General features: G+C 40.6%; 1 protein-coding gene across 1 annotated transcript; it reads left to right on the top strand.

Annotated features, from left to right (window-relative positions):
• Nucleotides 1–373: 373 nt before the first annotated feature.
• papolg (poly(A) polymerase gamma) lies at nt 374–17,851 on the top strand. Its single transcript, XM_047603668.1, has 24 exons — nt 374–705; nt 1,616–1,774; nt 2,467–2,533; nt 2,825–2,906; nt 5,142–5,251; nt 5,358–5,411; nt 6,064–6,175; nt 6,268–6,357; nt 6,493–6,631; nt 6,739–6,811; nt 8,383–8,503; nt 8,685–8,769; nt 9,361–9,414; nt 10,384–10,503; nt 10,598–10,707; nt 10,792–10,913; nt 10,993–11,150; nt 11,262–11,434; nt 12,079–12,269; nt 12,372–12,446; nt 12,533–12,592; nt 12,700–12,803; nt 12,895–12,995; nt 15,577–17,851. Exons 1-24 carry the CDS (start codon nt 689–691, stop codon nt 15,750–15,752), a joined length of 2,553 nt encoding a protein of 850 aa, XP_047459624.1. The 5' UTR covers nt 374–688; the 3' UTR covers nt 15,753–17,851.
• Nucleotides 17,852–18,601: the final 750 nt, after the last annotated feature.

Genomic DNA, 18,601 nt, shown 5'->3' with positions numbered 1-18,601 from the left:
AACACTGAGACCCAGGACTAAACAGCAATGTGCCTAAATTACACTTATTTTTCTTAAGACATTTCATTTTGTTCAAAGCACCGTTTGCTAAATGTAAACATTCTCCCAGTTTACTTATTCTTCTTTGCACTAAAACAAATGGAAAACATCTGGAGTTATCGTTACTTAAAGGTTATTATTCTGTTATGTTGCTGGTCCGGAGGTAAAACTGACTGTATGTGGCCCCCAAATTAAACAAAATAACCCCTAGTCAACATTTAACTGGTAGCTAAAGGCCTCAGCCGGTCACGTGGTTGGTAGACGTTGCGTCATGACGTCAGTTGCAGCTCGGCGTGTTGCGTCTCCCCCCTTCAAAAAAAAAAAAAAAAAAAAAAAAACACCGCTAGATTTGTAGTTTGGGATTTATAAATTCACAAGCACAAATTAAACGTATGTGCAGTCGCTAGCATTTTTTTTTTGCGGGTGTATAAGATATGAATATTGTTTCGGGCTAACGAGCCCGATACGTTATTGTATAAGAAGTGATTCCGGTTCAGTGGGAAGGTTTGAACTGCTCTCAGGAAAGAAGTGACCATTGTTGTAATCAGGTCGAGGCTGTTATCGCTCCCACTTGCTGACTTTCCTGGTGTGTGTGGGTTTTTTTTACGTGTTTACGGCAGACACAGTGCGACCTTTTTTTAAGATTGTCATGAAAGAAATGTCAAGGTAAGCCGTGCATGCATCATATTTCCCATTTGTGAACGTGTTTCGGTGTCGTTTGAGGCAGACCTGAAGAATAGGCTAAATGCTAACGTTAGCCAACTGTCACAACAACCAACCAAACAAGGCCCGCGGTCACCGTTAGCTGGCTAGCTGGCTAACTCACTAGCTCACCGTCGAGTAACTACACTCTAAACGTGCCTCAATTCCCAGTTGTGTGCTTTATTTAGCGAATTGTCAACTTTAAAAAAAGTAAAACCGGAAAGAGACCAATTACTTCTGCCGTTTCTTCCGTAGCAGACAGTTAGCCAGTTAGCTTCCTGCTAACTCGTTTCCAACCTGTTTGTGGAGTCTAACGTTCGCCTCCATCTGTTGAATAGTGGAAAATGTTTCTGTTGCTTTTTTTTATATTTGCATTTGCACACAAATCTGGACTCGGTGATAGTTTTATTATTTATTTACTTATTTTCTAGTAACGTAAATTGAGCGGATGTGGACTGTTTACACATGCGTTCTCGATGATATCAGTCACACCAGTCAGACGTTATTTGCGTGGCACTTTTCATACAAAACGCAGCACAAAGTGCTTCACACAATAATCCCGCCTGCACCCCTTAACCCCCAACACACACATACACAGACAGACACACAATTTAAGACTCTGTGAAGCAGCACAAACAAAAACAGCATTCATTAAAACAAGAGCAACACTATTGTAGGCGAGGAAACACCAGAGGCTGGATACAACTAACAACAGCAAAGGGGAAAAACATAGTAGTAGTAATAGTAGGAGAGAAGTAGTGAACATGCAGGGGTTCACGTCTGGGTTTCATTGTTTAAATGCAGGATTTAATGTGAGCGTCTGGTCTTGTCAGGTGGAGGTGTGTGTCATTTATCTGTGTCGTGTTCCTCACAGCACCATGCCTGGTGGGCAGCAGCCTCAGAAACACTACGGCATCACCTCCGCCATTAGCCTCGCACCCCCACGAGAAATAGACCACCAGTACACCAAGAAACTCTGTGATGCTATGAAACCTTTTGGGGTGTTTGAAGACGAAGAGGAATTGAACCACAGGTGAGGAACATCGTGTACAATTAGTTTGTTTTGTTTGTTTACAAGTACAGAGCTACTGTATCTGACAAAATAAACACCTTGTGATTTAATGAACTAGTCTCAATAAACACCTTGTCCACGTTTCTCCAAAATGACTATCACTTGACAAAACATTAGGCACGCTACTGACAATACATCATAATATAACAGTGTTAAGTTTTTGTTGAAACTGAGTCAGAAACGTGATAATTCAACTGTGTGATGACGATGTCGTTTGTAGTGCTGTTAAAGTGGATTGAATTAAACACTAAAGTGTTTCAGTTCTTTAGCTTAGACCACTGACTAAAATGGGCTTGCCAGAATAATGGACACACGTGTCAGTCCAACGCTACACAAGCACATTTAAATCAGTTTTTGTTTCTACTCTGTCAGCCTCAATCAAAACACCCCACATATGAGTTGGGTTCTACTCAGTTTTTCCAGCTAAAAGTTGTTTTTTCAGGTTTCAGGATGCGTTTTAGGCAGTTTTTATTGTAAACAAATACCGAATACCATAACGAAAAGTGCAGGACTGTTGTATTAGAATGCATTCACAAGTGGTGTATCTAATGAACTGTCTACTGGGTGTATAATTGATGCTTAAATGGACACTTTATGACTGTTGTTTCCATTCTGTGGATTGTTGGACTGTAAAAAGCTGTGTTTCGTTTCAGACTTGCCGTTCTTGGGAAGTTGAATAACTTTGTTAAAGAGTGGATTGCAGAGATCAGTGAATTAAAGGTAGGTTCTGCTGTAGCGCTGGATTCTCTTTGAGTAAAAACCATGATTTCTGAGTCATTAATAGTAACTGTGGGGCAGGTACTGAATCCCAACACTGCTCCCGATGCCAGATGAGCACCTTTGAATGGCGGCTCTGACGTCATCGGTGTGTGTTTGTGTGTGTGTGAATGAGAAACTTTGTAAAACATCCAGTCATTAACTGAAGTTATGAAGTTATTCTGCTGTTGCACCATTTAAAGGGAAAAGAAGTCACACTGACTTTAATTAATTGTGCTTCTTTCCTCTTTTCAGAACCTTCCACCATCGGCTATTAGCTGTGTTGGAGGCAAGATATTTACATTTGGTTCGTACCGGCTTGGAGTTCACACAAAAGGTATGTGTAGTCATTGTGTCAATATTTTAACCTCCCAGATTTGAAGTTATCCAAATGTAGCTGCACAACATTACTACCACAAAACCGCTCGACCCTTTTCCAGGCAGGCTGGTTGTGTTTTTTTTGAACAGCTCAGTTTGCCTCGGCTACGCTGAAGCACATGCCTGGTATTGTCATATTCATCTGCCATTGATTGTTTTTGAAAAGACCAGTTCAGGGGGTCAGAAAGCTGCGTAAACAAAGGCTTAATATGACCCGACGGCATCGGTGTGAATGTGGTGTGTTTAACAAATTTGAACTGTTATTCCTGATTGGGACAAAAACCAGACTCAGAGAAGTTAAATCATGTTAGAGATCAGTGACACTCACAGTCGGCTTCGGTTTGCAGTGTTGGATTGTTGTTGTGTTTTTTTAAATATTTAAGTTTTGACACTAGAGATTTTGAAAGGATTAATGTTGTCATTGGTTTCAGATATTTGTGGTGTTTTCACAGTATTGGATAATGTTGGCTCATCTTGTATATGGCTTTGCTTTTGGCCAGTTCCTCCGCAATGTTTGACCCTACGTGTGCTGACATTTCCAGTTCAACTTTACATCAGCGCCCCTGTAGAAGAATGCAGAACAAGGTGTCAGAGTAATTTCTGGCAGCTATGGTTGTTTTTTTTTTTTAGTCATGAAGACAATCTGTGGTGACAGACAAACAGTTCATCCAAACCCCTGCTAAGAAGTTTTGGAAAGTTCTCTCCGTTTTCACAACATCCTCTAGTTTTGTTTAAAAAAAAAAACATCTGGCACATCAGGTCAGAGGGTATAATCCTAAAGTGTAGCTTTGGTTTAGGGCTGCAACAAACAATTCTTTGTTCAGTTGAGTCTATTAACTAGTTTATTATTGTTGTAGTTGAGTATGTGTCTGCTGTGGTGAAGTACTTGAAAGAAAATGTGGATCAGACAGACATTTTTAAAGCATTGTGCATGTTTGGAAATGTGGTAGCAGGAGATCATTGTTCAGTGACAACAACTTGATTTGCCACAAGAAAAAGAAAAAAGAAAACATGGAATACGTCGAGTGCACTCAGACAAAGGCTGCATCGAATCAGCAATAAAAACTGAGTCTAATGGAAGAGAAAATGTTTACTCAAGACAACAGTGAAAAATATTATGAGAGGGTTATGACCAGAACACTTGTGGAGCGGAGAAACCAGTTAAGACCCTCTACAAATGAGGTGATCATCCCCTTTAAGAACTGGTTTACTCTTTCAGTGAGGTTGGTCTTTGGGTGGTATGTTGTGGTTTTATTCCGTTTTAAAATCCTCTGCCATAAACTATCCGGTAACCACACAATTCACCTCAAAACCCGGACCAAAGTTAGTCACAATACTCCTTAAAACCATTTAAAACGACCACAAATTACTTTAACTTGGTCAACGTAACCTGAACTAAATCTTTTGTTTGAACTGACCTGATTTTTCTTTTGGAAAATTAACCTAATTTTGTCGTGGGACATTTTTTAGTGGAATTTGAGCTGGACAATTTTAGAAATTTGTGAATGCAGACTTCATCAGGGTGATTTCAGTGAATATTGTTGTTTGAAAAGAACATTTTGTGTTGTGTGTGTGTGTGTATTCATTCATATTGTGTCATTCTGCGTAAGCGTTTTAAATTATATTAAATGATGCGTCCTTGTGTACGATTGAGCTGGTTATTGAAAGGAAAAACTGAAAATCTAATTAACTAACAAGCAAATATTTTACGTGCCAGGACAGAAACCTGAACAAAATAAAATAAATAACTAGCAAAACTGTTAGAATATGGTGTATATGTGATGTAGAAGAATACAAGTAAGATAAGAAAAGCTTTTATGAATCTTCAGACGAGGAAATTTAGTTAATTGAACGTGAGATTGGGACTCGGACATCCTTCATTCTTCTGTTTAAAAAAAAAAAAAGTGAGTTCAGTGCATTGACTTGACCTTCAAATTCCCTAGATCTCAATCTGAAGAATAAGTCAGATCCACGAAGGTCTTATCTCATAATTTAGTCCTTGACTCAAAGTCTCCGAGACATTTTTTGGCGTTTACACAGTATTAAACAGGGGGCATGTTGTCTTAATCACACACTTCTTTAATCATGTAATTTATATTTATTATATTAAATATAGTATTTGATGAAAGCCATGAAGCGTCACAACACAGTGACCAACACAGACTCCAGTGATTGAAGTAACTTCTTCTTGCAGGAGCTGATATTGACGCCTTATGTGTGGCTCCACGTCACGTAGAGAGAAGCGACTTTTTCCAGTCTTTCTTTGAGAAATTGAAACAGCACGAAGAGATTAAAGATCTCAGGGTAAGTCTTCTTGATATTTTTACTTTCTAAAACTCTTCTAAAGATTCTTCTCTATGATATGTCCCAAGTTTGTAATAGCTAATGTCGTTTTTGTCTGTGTTTCTAGGCTGTTGAGGATGCTTTTGTACCGGTGATAAAATTCAAATTTGATGGAATTGAGGTGAGTAAATGTCCAGCGTTATTCACTCTACGAGCAACAAAAGCTACAACTCAGTCACTCAAGTTTTCCATTTGTCCTCAACGGGGACTTTTTGGAACGAGCATTGGCTGTAGTGTGTGTGTGTGTGTGTGTGTGTGTGTGTGTGTGTGTGTGTGTGTATATATATATATATAACACAGGAATGGGTGAAGCAAATGCATGTGTTTGGGTGGTGCGTCAAAGGAGCAACCAAAAAAAAAAAGTTGAAGCCATCTCATCTTTCATTCTGCACGTCAGCAAGTGTCATACGCTCATATTTCCATTGAAAAGGTGTCGCAGCTTCTATCGGTGCTTGTGCAAACGCTCCATTAGCCTGTAGCCGTCCTGTTACCTTCCCAGTGTCCGAGTGAAGAGTTATGGTTTTCATTTCCTCTTTGGATCAGACTTTAGATGTAAAATGCGTTCAGGTTAAAGCGGCTTTGATGGTTTCATGCAACCGGTCGATGGTTCAGTTTATAATTAGGGCCATTTTTGTGCCTTTGGACGTGTTTTTTGAAAATCAGATGAATTAATTTGTGCACTGCAGAATCCACAACATCAGAAATAGTCTGCTGTGTCGATGAGGAGATTGATTTTCATCTCCTCTGTCTTGTGCTCTTGTCCGTCTGCACAGATTGATCTGCTTTTTGCCAGACTGGCCTTACAGTCCATCCCAGACAACCTGGACCTGAGGGGCGACTCCATCCTGAGAAACCTGGACATTCGGTGCATTCGCAGCCTTAACGGTTTGTTGCTGCTGCTAGTGTCATTTTCAGAAGCGATGCACATTTGCAGCCAGATATCATATATTTTATCCTCTTTTTTTTTTTTTTTCCAGGTTGTCGAGTAACTGATGAAATTTTGTACCTGGTGCCAAACAAAGAAAACTTCAGACTGACATTGAGAGCGATTAAACTGTGGGCGAAACGTAAGTGCTCTTCAAAGGCCTGATTCACTTTTACTTTGTGGTATTTTATTAGTGCGTGTGCTCCTTTTATGTGTTGTTTGTCTTGAGGATGAGATGCATCATTTGAAACCGTTGGATTGTGTCGTGTTGCTGCAGGTCGGGGGATCTACTCCAACATGCTGGGCTTCCTGGGTGGAGTCTCGTGGGCCATGTTGGTGGCCAGGACCTGCCAGCTCTATCCCAACGCTGTGGCTGCCACGCTCGTCCATAAGTTCTTCTTGGTCTTTTCCAAATGGTGAGAAGTTCACCCTCTGAATTATTATTATTTTTCTGCTTTTTATCGTCGTCTTCCACTTGATGGCAGCATTTCTCAACTTTGCACATGCGTCCTCCTCCTCGTAGGGAATGGCCGAATCCTGTGCTATTGAAACAGCCTGAAGACAGCAATCTGAATTTACCTGTGTGGGATCCTAGAGTGAGTATGACACCTGTGTTTCTGATAATGTTGTTATGCCCATTATGTTTTCTGCGTAGGCACCGAAAACACAAAATCTGGACAGAGCTTTAAACAGTTTATTGGTGTTTTTATTAATTTTTTTTTTAATTAATTTACTTATTTAGCTCTACATCTAGAGTGGAGGTACATTTAATTTATCTTCTTACATGTCTCCTCATTCCTCTGTCCTCATGTGACCATGACTTTGATCGGGTCCCCATCATGAGCTTCAATACTGTTAACTCTGCTCGGAGGAGGAATCCCAGAGCAGCTCGGAGCAGGAAGACTTCCCACGTGGACGTCTTGGTTTTTTCTTTGCTTGTTTTATTTATTTATTTATTTATTTATTTATTTACTAACATAAGCAACCGTATAGCACAGCTGCTCTATGTGTATTTAAGTCAATCAGACGAATGCCAGTAATTATTTAAGGCCCAAAGACGTCTTGATATGTCACTTGTTCTTTAATCGCCTCCTGCTGCGAGTGTCTCCTCATCTCAACCTTTATTTAACGATTAATAACGTCTCGTGTAAAGCGTAGAGAGGAGAACTGAAGAAGAACCTTCCAACAACGTACACACTGTGTTTTAATAAAAAAAAATAATAATAAAAGCGTGTTGTTGCTCCAATAGTAAATGACTTGTTGCATGTACAGTTTTTAATGTACAAACAGAAGAGGAAGAAAGAGGAATATATTCCTTCCTCCCTGTAGCTAAGTTGCTAATCATTGTTTTGCATTTGTATGATCTGCATCTTTGATTTTTTGTTAAATGAGCAACTTGTGGAAACTACTAATTGTAGCGACTGGCATCAACACCTCAGCGTGACGTTAATGTGTATAAGAGCAGGAGCTTTTCACTCCCTCCCTCCTTCCCCCCATAAATCTACAGATCCCAAACAAATTCCCTTAACTGAGAAACCTCCAGCTGATGTAAATACTGTTTCATGTTTGTGTCCCTTCAGCAATAAATACATATTATTAAGTGTCTATCGGTGTCTCTTGCTTGTTAAGGGCTTTTTTTTTTATAGTTTTAGGTACAATTTTGAAAATGTTGACTGAGACTTTAATGAAAATCTCTAACGCTAAATCAAGTTGCAAAAACCAAGTAAATGATGATTAAAGTTAAAATGATTTCACGGCAAGAGCGCCCGCGAGAGTCAGTCGCTCCGTAAAAAACAGACTTTGCTTTGATTATGAAGTAATTGTAAGTGATGCAGGTGTAAGAAATGAAGTGTACGACAACGTGATGCTGAGAGAGGGGCACGCATCTCATCTCAGAATGTGTTTCTTTGGTTTCTCTGAACCCACATCTCTCAAAGCAGAAAATGCAAATGAGAGAAAGGTGAAGCCCGTAAAGTAACTCGGGGCGTACGCTGTGTTTTTTTTCTGGTTTTCATGGTGCAAGCTCCCTCTTTTATGTTTGCGGGTAGAATGTGTTGTGCTGGTAAAGACTCATTTCTGCAGTGAAAACAAACTATCACCTCTGCGTCGTGTGTTTTTTTTTTTTTTTTTTTTTTTTTTTTTTGTTTGTTTTTTTTTTTTTTTTTAGGTGAACCCCTCCGACAGATACCACCTGATGCCCATCATCACCCCCGCGTACCCACAACAGAACTCCACGTACAACGTCTCCACGTCGACGCGCACCATCATGAGCGAGGAGTTCAAATACGGTAACGGCTCGATCGATGCTCCCTCCCCAATTAGTCCGTTTTCATTTTAATCTTAAGTTACATTTTACTTTAGCAGCAGGAAAACCAGCACCTCAAGCACCACTTTGACTCCTGACCTGAATTATTTAACAGGATTTCTTTGTGTTTCCGTGTGTGTGTGTGTTGTTGTCGTCATGACCAGGCCTCAGCGTCACAGACGAGATCCTTCAGGGCAAAGCTGAATGGTCCAAACTCTTTGAGCCACCAAACTTTTTCCAAAAGTACAAGTAGGTGGATTTACTTTCCTTTTTATTTTTTCTGCATATTACAGTTGTTTTACGCACAAACTGGGTACACGCTTGTGTAAATATTTGTCAAGTTATGTGACAACAACAGTTTGATGCGTTTGAAACAACGGAAAATAACTGATGCAACTTTTTTCTGTTTTTTTTTTTTTTTTTTTCTTTTTAATTTTCCTGCCAAGTTATTGTTTTGAGTATTTAGTTTGGGCACATTTGAGTCATCCTGACTGTGGTCAGACCGTTGGTGAATCGTTTTTCCCACACACACACACACACACACACACACACACACACACACTGCACTGCTGGTGCTGCGTTTGACACCCATTCATTTGCAGTAGTGGGATTGTTTAGGGGGTGACGTTGTGGTGGGTGTCGAGAGGGAACGTTTTGATTGTCAGAGTGTCACAGTTTGATGCCGTGGTTACATCAGCGCAAGGTTGTTTGACCTGATCTCGGAGCCGATTTTCATCGTAACTGTAACATAGTATTTTTGAGTTTTTCGTAAAAGCTCTGATGCGCTGAGTCAAAGTTGACTAATGTGCTTGTTTTGCTTTTTTTGTTTGTTTGCCGCAGGCATTACATTGTTCTGACTGCCAGCGCGTCCACAGAAGAAAACCACCTAGAATGGTAAGTGTCAAAGGTCGAGATGATGATCACACGTGTGACGGTGACGTCTCCTTCATCTTCGAACTTCGGCTGCTCAGGAAGTTTTTGTTTTTTATTTTTTTTTTTTTATGCATGTAACAAGGGAGAAAAAGACATTGAGATCCAACCCACGCAAAGTGGCAAACAGCCTTCTCCAGGGTGTTCATTACTCTCATTTAAATCGATCAGCCACAACATTATGACTGTAGGAGGAAATTACATCAACCGTTGTTGTGATAATTCAACGTTGCTGCTGGTGTTCACTCATGTTGGTGTTATTTCGACATGAAGCACCCGCCTACACCAGACCAGACCAGACACCCAACCCCCCAAGCCCCCCCACCACATAGAAATGACACTTCTTGATGGCAGCAGGATGCCGCCCTGACACAGACACACAAAAACCACATTGACCTGGCCTCTAAGTTCACTGGATCCATAGGACCCTAAGGCCCCCCTCCCCATTAAAACATCCTGTTACCAGACACAAACCCAGGACACGCTCACAAGGCCCACGTCCATTCTTTAATTAGTCATAACTGCCTGATCGGTGTGTGTAAACACAAAGAAACGTCACATTGGTGTTGGTCCAGGAGGAACCATAGAGCCACGATCAGCCACATACAACGAGGGAATATTTTTATGGGAAGACTAAAGGTTTCTTTCTTACATATGTTTCAGATTACTGATGCACCGTCTCATTGATGATGCATCTTCAGATTTAGTTGGAATACATTTTTTCATTGTTGTACTGGCAGTGACATGATTCACTTCCCCAAGTATTCACAGCTCAGTTTCATGTCCAACAGCTTTTTAAGATTAAACCAGTGCAGCGTCTCCTAGCGCTTTGAGCAACTTCAAAACACGTGTTGCACCTCTGACACATGTCAGTGTTAATCTGTTTAATCGGTTTAGTCATGAAAACATCTCTCATCGACTCTTCGCCCTCAGGATCGGTCTGGTGGAGTCAAAGATCCGCGTCCTGGTGGGAAACCTGGAGAGGAACGAGTACATCACCTTGGCTCACGTCAACCCCCAGTCCTTCCCCGGGTCCAAAGAGAACCGCAACGAGTGAGTCCCCCCTCAGTCCACGTACATATATCGTATAATATTCTAAAGCCTTTAGGATAAATGCCAACGCGCTCTTTGTGTTTGTCTGCAACAGGAACGACTTTGTGTCCATGTGGTTTATCGGGATCATCTTCAAGAAGGTGGAGAACGCAGAGAGCGTCAACATTGACCTGACGTACGACATCCAGTCCTTCACAGACACCGGTAGGTCCTCTCATAAGAAGTAAACCGCTAAGAACTATATGAAAATAGTAATGAACCAAGGTCGAGTTATGTTTGTCTCTACAGTCTACAGACAAGCCAACAACATCAACATGCTGAAGGACGGGATGAAGATTGAAGCGACGCACGTGAAGAAGAAACAGCTCCACCACTACCTTCCTCCTGAACTGGTGCAGAAGAAGAAGAGGGTGCGACAGAGTCATTTCTCCATCATTTCGTTAACTTCCCTTATTTCCCTTTTATTGAATATTCGCCTCTTTCCTGCAGAGCATAGTGGAGTTGAACCGGAGCTCTAATGGCGGGAGCTCTAAGCGGATTTCTCTGGACAACAGTCACCTGGACAGCTCCAGAGACACAGACTCAGGGACCCCCTTTAGCTCCCCGACCAGCAAACCCTGCAAGCCTGCCTCCGACACAGATGACAGGTGGGACACAATTATTTTCATTTTTAGCTTTTATATTTATGTCAAAAGCTGCAGTTATTTTCCCCCCAGATGTTTATGTTAACTCTTTAACTCTCTTTTCTGTTTTTACAGCGTCAGTCCTCCCAAGCAGCTTTTCGTGGAGGCCTCTCCGCTGCCGGCCGCTGTTCCCACTGCTGCACCCACTGCTGCTGCATCTGCTGCTGCATCCGCTGCATCTGCTGCTGCTGCTGCACCACCACCTACTGCCAAAGACCAGGGCATGTCTATCCCCGTCATTGGCTCAAGTGAGTCAGTGTGTCAGAGTTTAGCACACAGAGGGATAGTATGAAACAAAAAGCACAGGTTTATACTTTCAAATCTAGAGACTACAATTCATTTTTGATCTTTTTACCTGATCAGTTTTACGTTATCTGCCTTCATATCTTCAACAAACATTAAGAAAGATCCCCTGATTATGTATCTGATTTTCTCCATCTTGATATGGTTCATGAAACTCCTTAACTCAGGGACTGAATGTTGGAAGTATTGGGTCTTTCCATTTCAATAGTAATAGTCTTGTAGCTAGCAGAGAGCAGAAAGCCAACACAGTTCTTTCCCACGTCTAAAGATGGGAACCTTTATCAAGAGTCTTTGTCTTAAAGATTGACTGCCAGAAAAAAACAAAGCTTCAGACATGTGTAAGAGAGTAGCATCGATCAGATGTGGGGTCTGTGTCAGCTTTGATCATAGAAAGTCTTACTTTAAGTTTGAATTAGAGAACGATATATCTAAGTTTCCCTGTCTGTAATTGATTAAATCCATCTCCCATTTGTCCAGAGGCGTCATAATTAAGACAATACATAAATATAGAAGTATTTCGTATGTTGTGCTAATGGTTCCTTCCTGCGTGCTGCTCTTAATTCCTCCTCATCTGTCCTCGTTTTGTTAGAGTCCGCGGCGAAAGCGAGGCCTCCTTCCCCGCCAGCCAGCAGCTCCGTCAGCGGCGCCGTGAAGCCCAACGCCACCAGCAGCCCCAGAGAGGAGCTCAACGGCCTGGACGACTCCGTCAACGGGGCTCCCGCCAACAGACCAGCCTCGCCCACACAGGAAGACCAGGCCAAGAGGCACACGGACACAGAGGTCATTTAAAAAAATAAATAAATAAATAAAAGAGTTTTCAGTTCAGTTCAGACATGATTTGTTATTTGTGCATTAATCACATTTCTGACACTTTCGCTGCAGGTGGTGTTGAATGACGACTCTGCATTCAAAGAGCCTTATCCACCATCTGACCCACATGGAGATGGACCTAATGTTGTAGGTGTTGTTTTTAACTATATGCAACGTAATGTCAAAAGACAAATTAAAAAAAACAAAAACATTTCGTTTCTCTTTTCCATTAGACGCCTCTTTCTGGATCAAAGGCAAAGCCCATTCCAACCATCGATACCTCAAGAACACAGGTAACCTGATCCGCTCTCGTCCCTGTGGTGGCAGCTGTTAACGAAGCTGTATATTTACTTCAAATCGAGCTTTGTGATTTTCATAATGTGGCCGTTTCCTACCTCAGAGACTTCCCAGCATGGAGCTGCCAGACGCCTCCTCACCGCTCCCAGCCAGCAACAGCTGTCGGGTCGTGAAAAATTCCATTAAACTGGCTCTCAACCGCCACAAGTGAGGGTCATTTATATTTATCTAGTTTTAATTTTTTTATTATTATTATTTGCGTGAGTTTCTGATGTCTGGCCGTGTCCATTTTCCGTAGCATCACACCTCCCAAGCCCCCGGTGTTTGAGGGCACCTTCACCACAGACGCTCCCACTGCCAGCGAAGAAAAGGGCATGTCCATTCCTGTCATCGGCTCAAGTGAGTATCGATTTCTTCACTGTTAAATCCAGTAATTATCATCAGGGTGCTCGGCGCTTAGAATAATTTAAATCCAGGGTTGAGTTTGTTGAGCAGAACAGCACAGAATGTAAAGGAGGTGCTATTTATCCATGTTCAGTCTGGCTCCTGGTGCAGACGTTGGTGCCAGATTTATATAAAATTGTGCAAAGATTCTCACATAAATCATATTTGATCAAAAACCGACTATTGTAACTTTTTGGTGGATTATTTTTTATATATATATATATAGATATAGAGATATATATATATATAGATTATATAGATATATAGATAGATAGATATAGATATATCTATATAGATATAGATATATATATATCTATATAGATATAGATATATCTATATCTATATATATATCTGTAGCTATATATAGATATAGATATATAGATATATATAGATATATCTATATATATATCCACTGTGTTTTTCCACATGCAATTCTCACTTTTTTTTTTGGAGCTTCACGATACGATACGTATCACGATACTTGAGTCACAATACGATACATTATTGCGATATTATGATATAGCGATATATTGCAATATTCTACATAGTTCACTGAAATTTTTTAAATGCAGCTTAAAATATGTGTTGTATATATGTACGTCTGATGACAGTGATAATTCATTAGACAAACTGAGTCAAAAAACAGTATTAATCCAAATGATCCAGTTCTTATTTATTTCACTTATACAGAAAAAGTGGTGTTGGAGGTGCGGAAGTTGTTCACAATCGGCACAAAACATGACTTTTTCTTTTTCTTTTAAAATCGTTGTTAAGAATCAATATTGTAGGACAGTAACCTGTGCACGAAGCCAACGTCGGTGTGAACCATTTATACTTGTGAACTCATCGGTTCGGCGCTGTGTCAGATTCATTTTTTGTTTCTACTTCCTGCTTCCCTTTCAACAATGGCGTCTGTAACCTTTGCTGACATTTTGCAGGAGTCATACAAATCTCTGTGTCTCCAATACGTCCTTACAGATTCTGTATTGATCCAAAAAACTCAGTCTGAAAATTGCAGGGACTGAGAAGCAGCTGAAAATACTACAGCGGAAACATGCTAGGATCACAGCTCTGCGTCACTGCATCCTGTACTTACATTTCTGCAAAGGTGTCTGCGTTGTCACCAATCTAATCTAATCTAATCTAATCTAAACTTAATGCAGAAATATGAGCCGCCTGTTAGCATCCATTTACCTGAAAATCTCAATAAACTGAACAAAAGTAAACGTCACATTCATTTCATCCTATAGTTCGCTAGCCCCCCAGGTAACCGTTATATCATACTATATTAAGTAATATTATAGAAGTAATACATAAAGTACCATTAAGTCCCCGTTAAGACTCTACAACGCCGCTGTTTAAATGTTAAAACGCTCCCTTGTAAAAATTGTAAAATGTAAAGATGTTCGGTCAACTATACCACTCACCTCTTTTGCACAGACATGTTAACATATACATATATACGTATATGCCCCCCTCAAGTGGTAAAAACATGGGGAAGCAGCAAATACAGAGACCAGGAAAAATGTGGATTAACAGATCAAATTAAGGACAATGATCCATACGCACTAGTATGGATTTAGAAAAGTGGATTAGCCTCAGTTTCAGTTACGATAAATGTAGTTAAATAACAGATGCTAACGCTAAGAGCTTTACTGAGAAGTAACGTTAACCAAACAATACTGTAGCGTTAAAAGGATGACGAGGAGCGATCACAAATATTCAGTTTTATTGTTATTTATTGTTGGAACTGAAATAGTTACTGTCGACCGTAATGACACCAAAACAACAACATCCTCAAATGTATCGGACAGAACGTAACTCAAGAAGTAGCCTAAGGTTTGACGTCATCAATAAATACAGCATAAAGTAATATTACCTGACATTAAATGTGAACCACAACACCAGGTTTCTGTGTCTGGATTCCAGTTGTTTCTTCTAATGCAGCGATACATTTATTTCTCTGCTCTTTGGAAGATATCTGTTAAAAATATAAAATATATCTCTCGCTGCTTTTTCAAATCTGTTGGTTCAGTCAATCACACAACAGCTCTTCACCTTTTTTTAAAATTAATTTTACAATTTAGACGCTATTAAAGCCTGTGATTGAAACTAATGCTGCTAATCTCCATGATCAACTGTCACTTTCTGCCACTCAGTGGCTGTTACCATGGAGACTTCACTAGCTGTGACATCACATACATACTCTCTATAACTTATGTTGATGTTCTATTCTATTAATTCTATTCTACCTTTGTAGTCAAACATCTGTGTGGGTCCTGGTTACAAATAGATGGACTGATGTGTTTGAGGGACGTGGGAGCTCATAGTTGTCGAAAGTTGATTTTGCCTTTTCTTAGTGGTTTTCTACAGGTGGAAAATATTGCTCATACACTGTGATACGGAACATTTTTGCCCTGGAGAATAGGAGCTTAATTATATTATTTATTTAATTTTAATTTAGCCGTCAAATGATGAAAGAAACAACAAGATCTGGTGATGAAAGAATTGTTTTTGTTTGTTTCCTCCCCCGTAGAACACGTGGCATCCAAACACATGGCGCCCCCCGTGGGCAGCTCCATCCCGACGCTAGTGAGCCGAGGGGCCGACCCCCTGAACGGCGCCGGCGCCAAGAGACCCCTGTCCCCGACGCTGGAGGAGCAGAGCAAGAGGCTGAAAGAGACGGAGAAGGCCCGAATCCACATAGCCTGAAACGCGCTGGCGTCAGCCTGGATTCAGACAAAAAAAAAACACAGAGGTGGGGCTTTAACGGTCGAAGAGTAAACTAGTGTGTTCAGGTCGGTCGGGGTCGGTCTGACGCGTGAAGCCGCCGCAGGACAAGACACCTCACCTCAAATCTTTACCGAGATTACAGATTTGCCAGTGGATAAGGGGGGGGGGATTCGGTCGACGCTGTCGCACTTCGCCAGCGGGGAGGGTGTTTAAAACCCGGCTGTCACGGAGATATCACACGAGAACTAAAGCTGCAGTTTTTACTCCTCTCTCCTCTCTCTTCTCTGTCTTCTCTCTCTCTCTCTGTCTTTACATGTACACAGTACAGATGGAAAATGAGCGGTTCTTCTTCTTCTTCTTCTTCTTCTTTTTTCGTTTTCCCCTTTTTTTTCCTCCCGGTAACACGTTTTAAAAAAAAAACAAACAAAAAAAACACAAAAAAAAAGAAGCAAAAACAGAACATTTATTGATGCTTGCTACACACTCTTCTAGTGTATTGCTGATTTATTATATTATATATTTTTTTCATCCCATATTTTTTTTTTCTTTTGTCCCAGACTGTACAGTAAATGTTGTTGTACATAATATTTTTGTCTTTAAAAAGGAAAAAAAAGAAGAAAAAAAGAGCAAAAAACATCACTGTTAAGTCTTTTGACCATTCTACTGTAGTTTTATCTAAAAAGGAAAAAAAATATTGAAAAAATGTAATTTCTTTTCTTTTCTTTTTTTTTTTTCTATACTGCTTGTCCAAAACAAAAACGTGTCTCCAGCCCTGTAGGGTTTTTTTTTTTTTTTTTTTTTTTTATTTTGTAGACATTGTACAGGTTTGGTTGCAGTCGTGAGGAGGATTTATAGATTTACTGAGGGGGTTTTTGCCTGCATGTGACGGAAAATCACGAACTCACTGGACCAGCTCAGCTCCCCCCCCCCCCCTCCCCAAAGAGGAGGACTCCAGGTTAGTCTCTGGACTTGCAGTAAGTACGTACGGTGACGATAAAAGCGACGTCGGAGCTTCTCAGGTGCCCGGTAAAGACGAGAACGTCCTCCTCCTCCTCCTCCTCACAGCCAGCGGCGGGAGGCCGGGGGGGGGGAGGAAGGAAGGGAGGGAGGGAGGAAGGAAGTGAGGGAGGAAGGAAGGGAGGAAAGGAGGGTGTGCAGAACATCGACGAGAGAATCATATCAGAATCCTTCAGTTCATCTGCGCTGACGAGTGGTCGATGAGTTTTACCGTGTGTGTGTTCGAGGCCTAGATGAGAAAAAATATATATATATATGAATATAAATAGTGAGCGCTGAACAGTTTTAGGCAGGAAAGTGTTTAAATATTTACCTGTTGTTGACGGAGACACATAACTCTCTTAGTCCGTTCAGGAGGACTAGATAACAAAAACATAAACCCCACCACCACCTCCTCCTCCTCCTCCTCCTCCTCCTCCTCCTCCTCCTCTCCTCCACATCGTGTGCTTGTGAAGCTTGATATAACCAGGTCCTGGTTGTGAACGCATGTCATGTCCATTGGAAAGTTTGTTTTGTGTTTTGTGGCTGGGGGGGGGGGAGGATGTGTGCATGCATATTATGGTCGACTGTGTGTGAGCGTTCATTCATTCATTCATAGATGTTTGTGTTGGAGAGAGACAGAATTCCCTTCGTTTTTTGGGTGTTAAACCCTCTGCGCCTCCTGTGGAGGTTCTTAAAATAAAAAAATAATAAAAAAAAAAAGGCGTCTCCTGGTCCTGGGGTGGTGGTGAGGGGGGGAAAATAAAAAAGAGAGAGGGGGGGGGTCAGGAGACAACCTTTTTCTTGCCTTGGGGCCCAACCCTCCATCTTGAAGCTGGGTGTCTTTTCGTTTTTTGTTTTTGTTTCTTTTTTGTTTTGATTGATTTTCAGCACAGAGGATGTATGTATACAGCGAAATGTCAGAAGATGCTGAGCGGGCGCCCGCTTCCTTCCTTCCTTCCTTCCTTCCTTCCTTCCCTGGAGCAGGTAGAGAGTTTGGACACAGGCTTTGTTGTTGTTGTTGTTTTTTTTTTCTTCCAGCGTCAGTTTCCCCAACTAAATGTACAGAGAAACAGTTTTTTCAAAAAGGCATATTCTTCATTAACGGGGGTTTTTCTTAACAGTTTATTTATATTTGCCTATTTGTACCATGTGATTTTCATTTTTTTTTCTTCTTTTTTTTTTTTAAATAGCGTTCATAGCAGGTTAGGTCTCTCTTTTTTTTTTTTTTTTGGGAAAAAAGAAAAACGGCACCACTCTGTTTCAGACAACCCATGCCTTGCTGTTTGGAAGCATTTAACAAAACAGGTCATGTAGATGTTTGTTTCTAAAAATGTATTGAAAGGGTATTTTTGTATGTGTTTATCACTTCCTTTAATTGAATCTGTACACCCATTAAAACCCCTAAAAAAAAAAAAAAAAAAAAAAAAAAAAAAAAAAAAAATATTGAATGTTGTGTATTTATTTATTTATTGCTACGTCCTGGATGTTTCCATCTATTTCATGTGTGAGCTTACCTGAATATTTGCCACCTTTAGAAAATCAACTTTAAATTCCTGTTTTTAAACCAAAGTAGGAAAAGTTTAAATGCACCTGAACGACACCTCAGAAATGATCTGATTCGAACCTTGTGGAGAAAAAGAATGAACTTTTAAGTCTCAGCGTGAGAAATAACTGCGTCCGTTAGTCGAGTTAAGTGGAGCTGGTGTCTTTAATGTGGGTTTTATTACTTATTACCGCTTTATTATTTCCATATTTACGTATATAATGTCACTACTGTGACGCAGAGTTCTTCTTTGGTGGAACCCACACATACACCAATCAGGCATAAC

The sequence above is a fragment of the Mugil cephalus genome, chromosome 13 (assembly GCF_022458985.1).
Source record: "Mugil cephalus isolate CIBA_MC_2020 chromosome 13, CIBA_Mcephalus_1.1, whole genome shotgun sequence".
Lineage (NCBI taxonomy): Eukaryota > Metazoa > Chordata > Actinopteri > Mugiliformes > Mugilidae > Mugil > Mugil cephalus.
The sequence above is the reverse complement of the archived record's forward strand: the minus strand, read 5'-3'. Positions and strand labels throughout refer to the sequence as shown.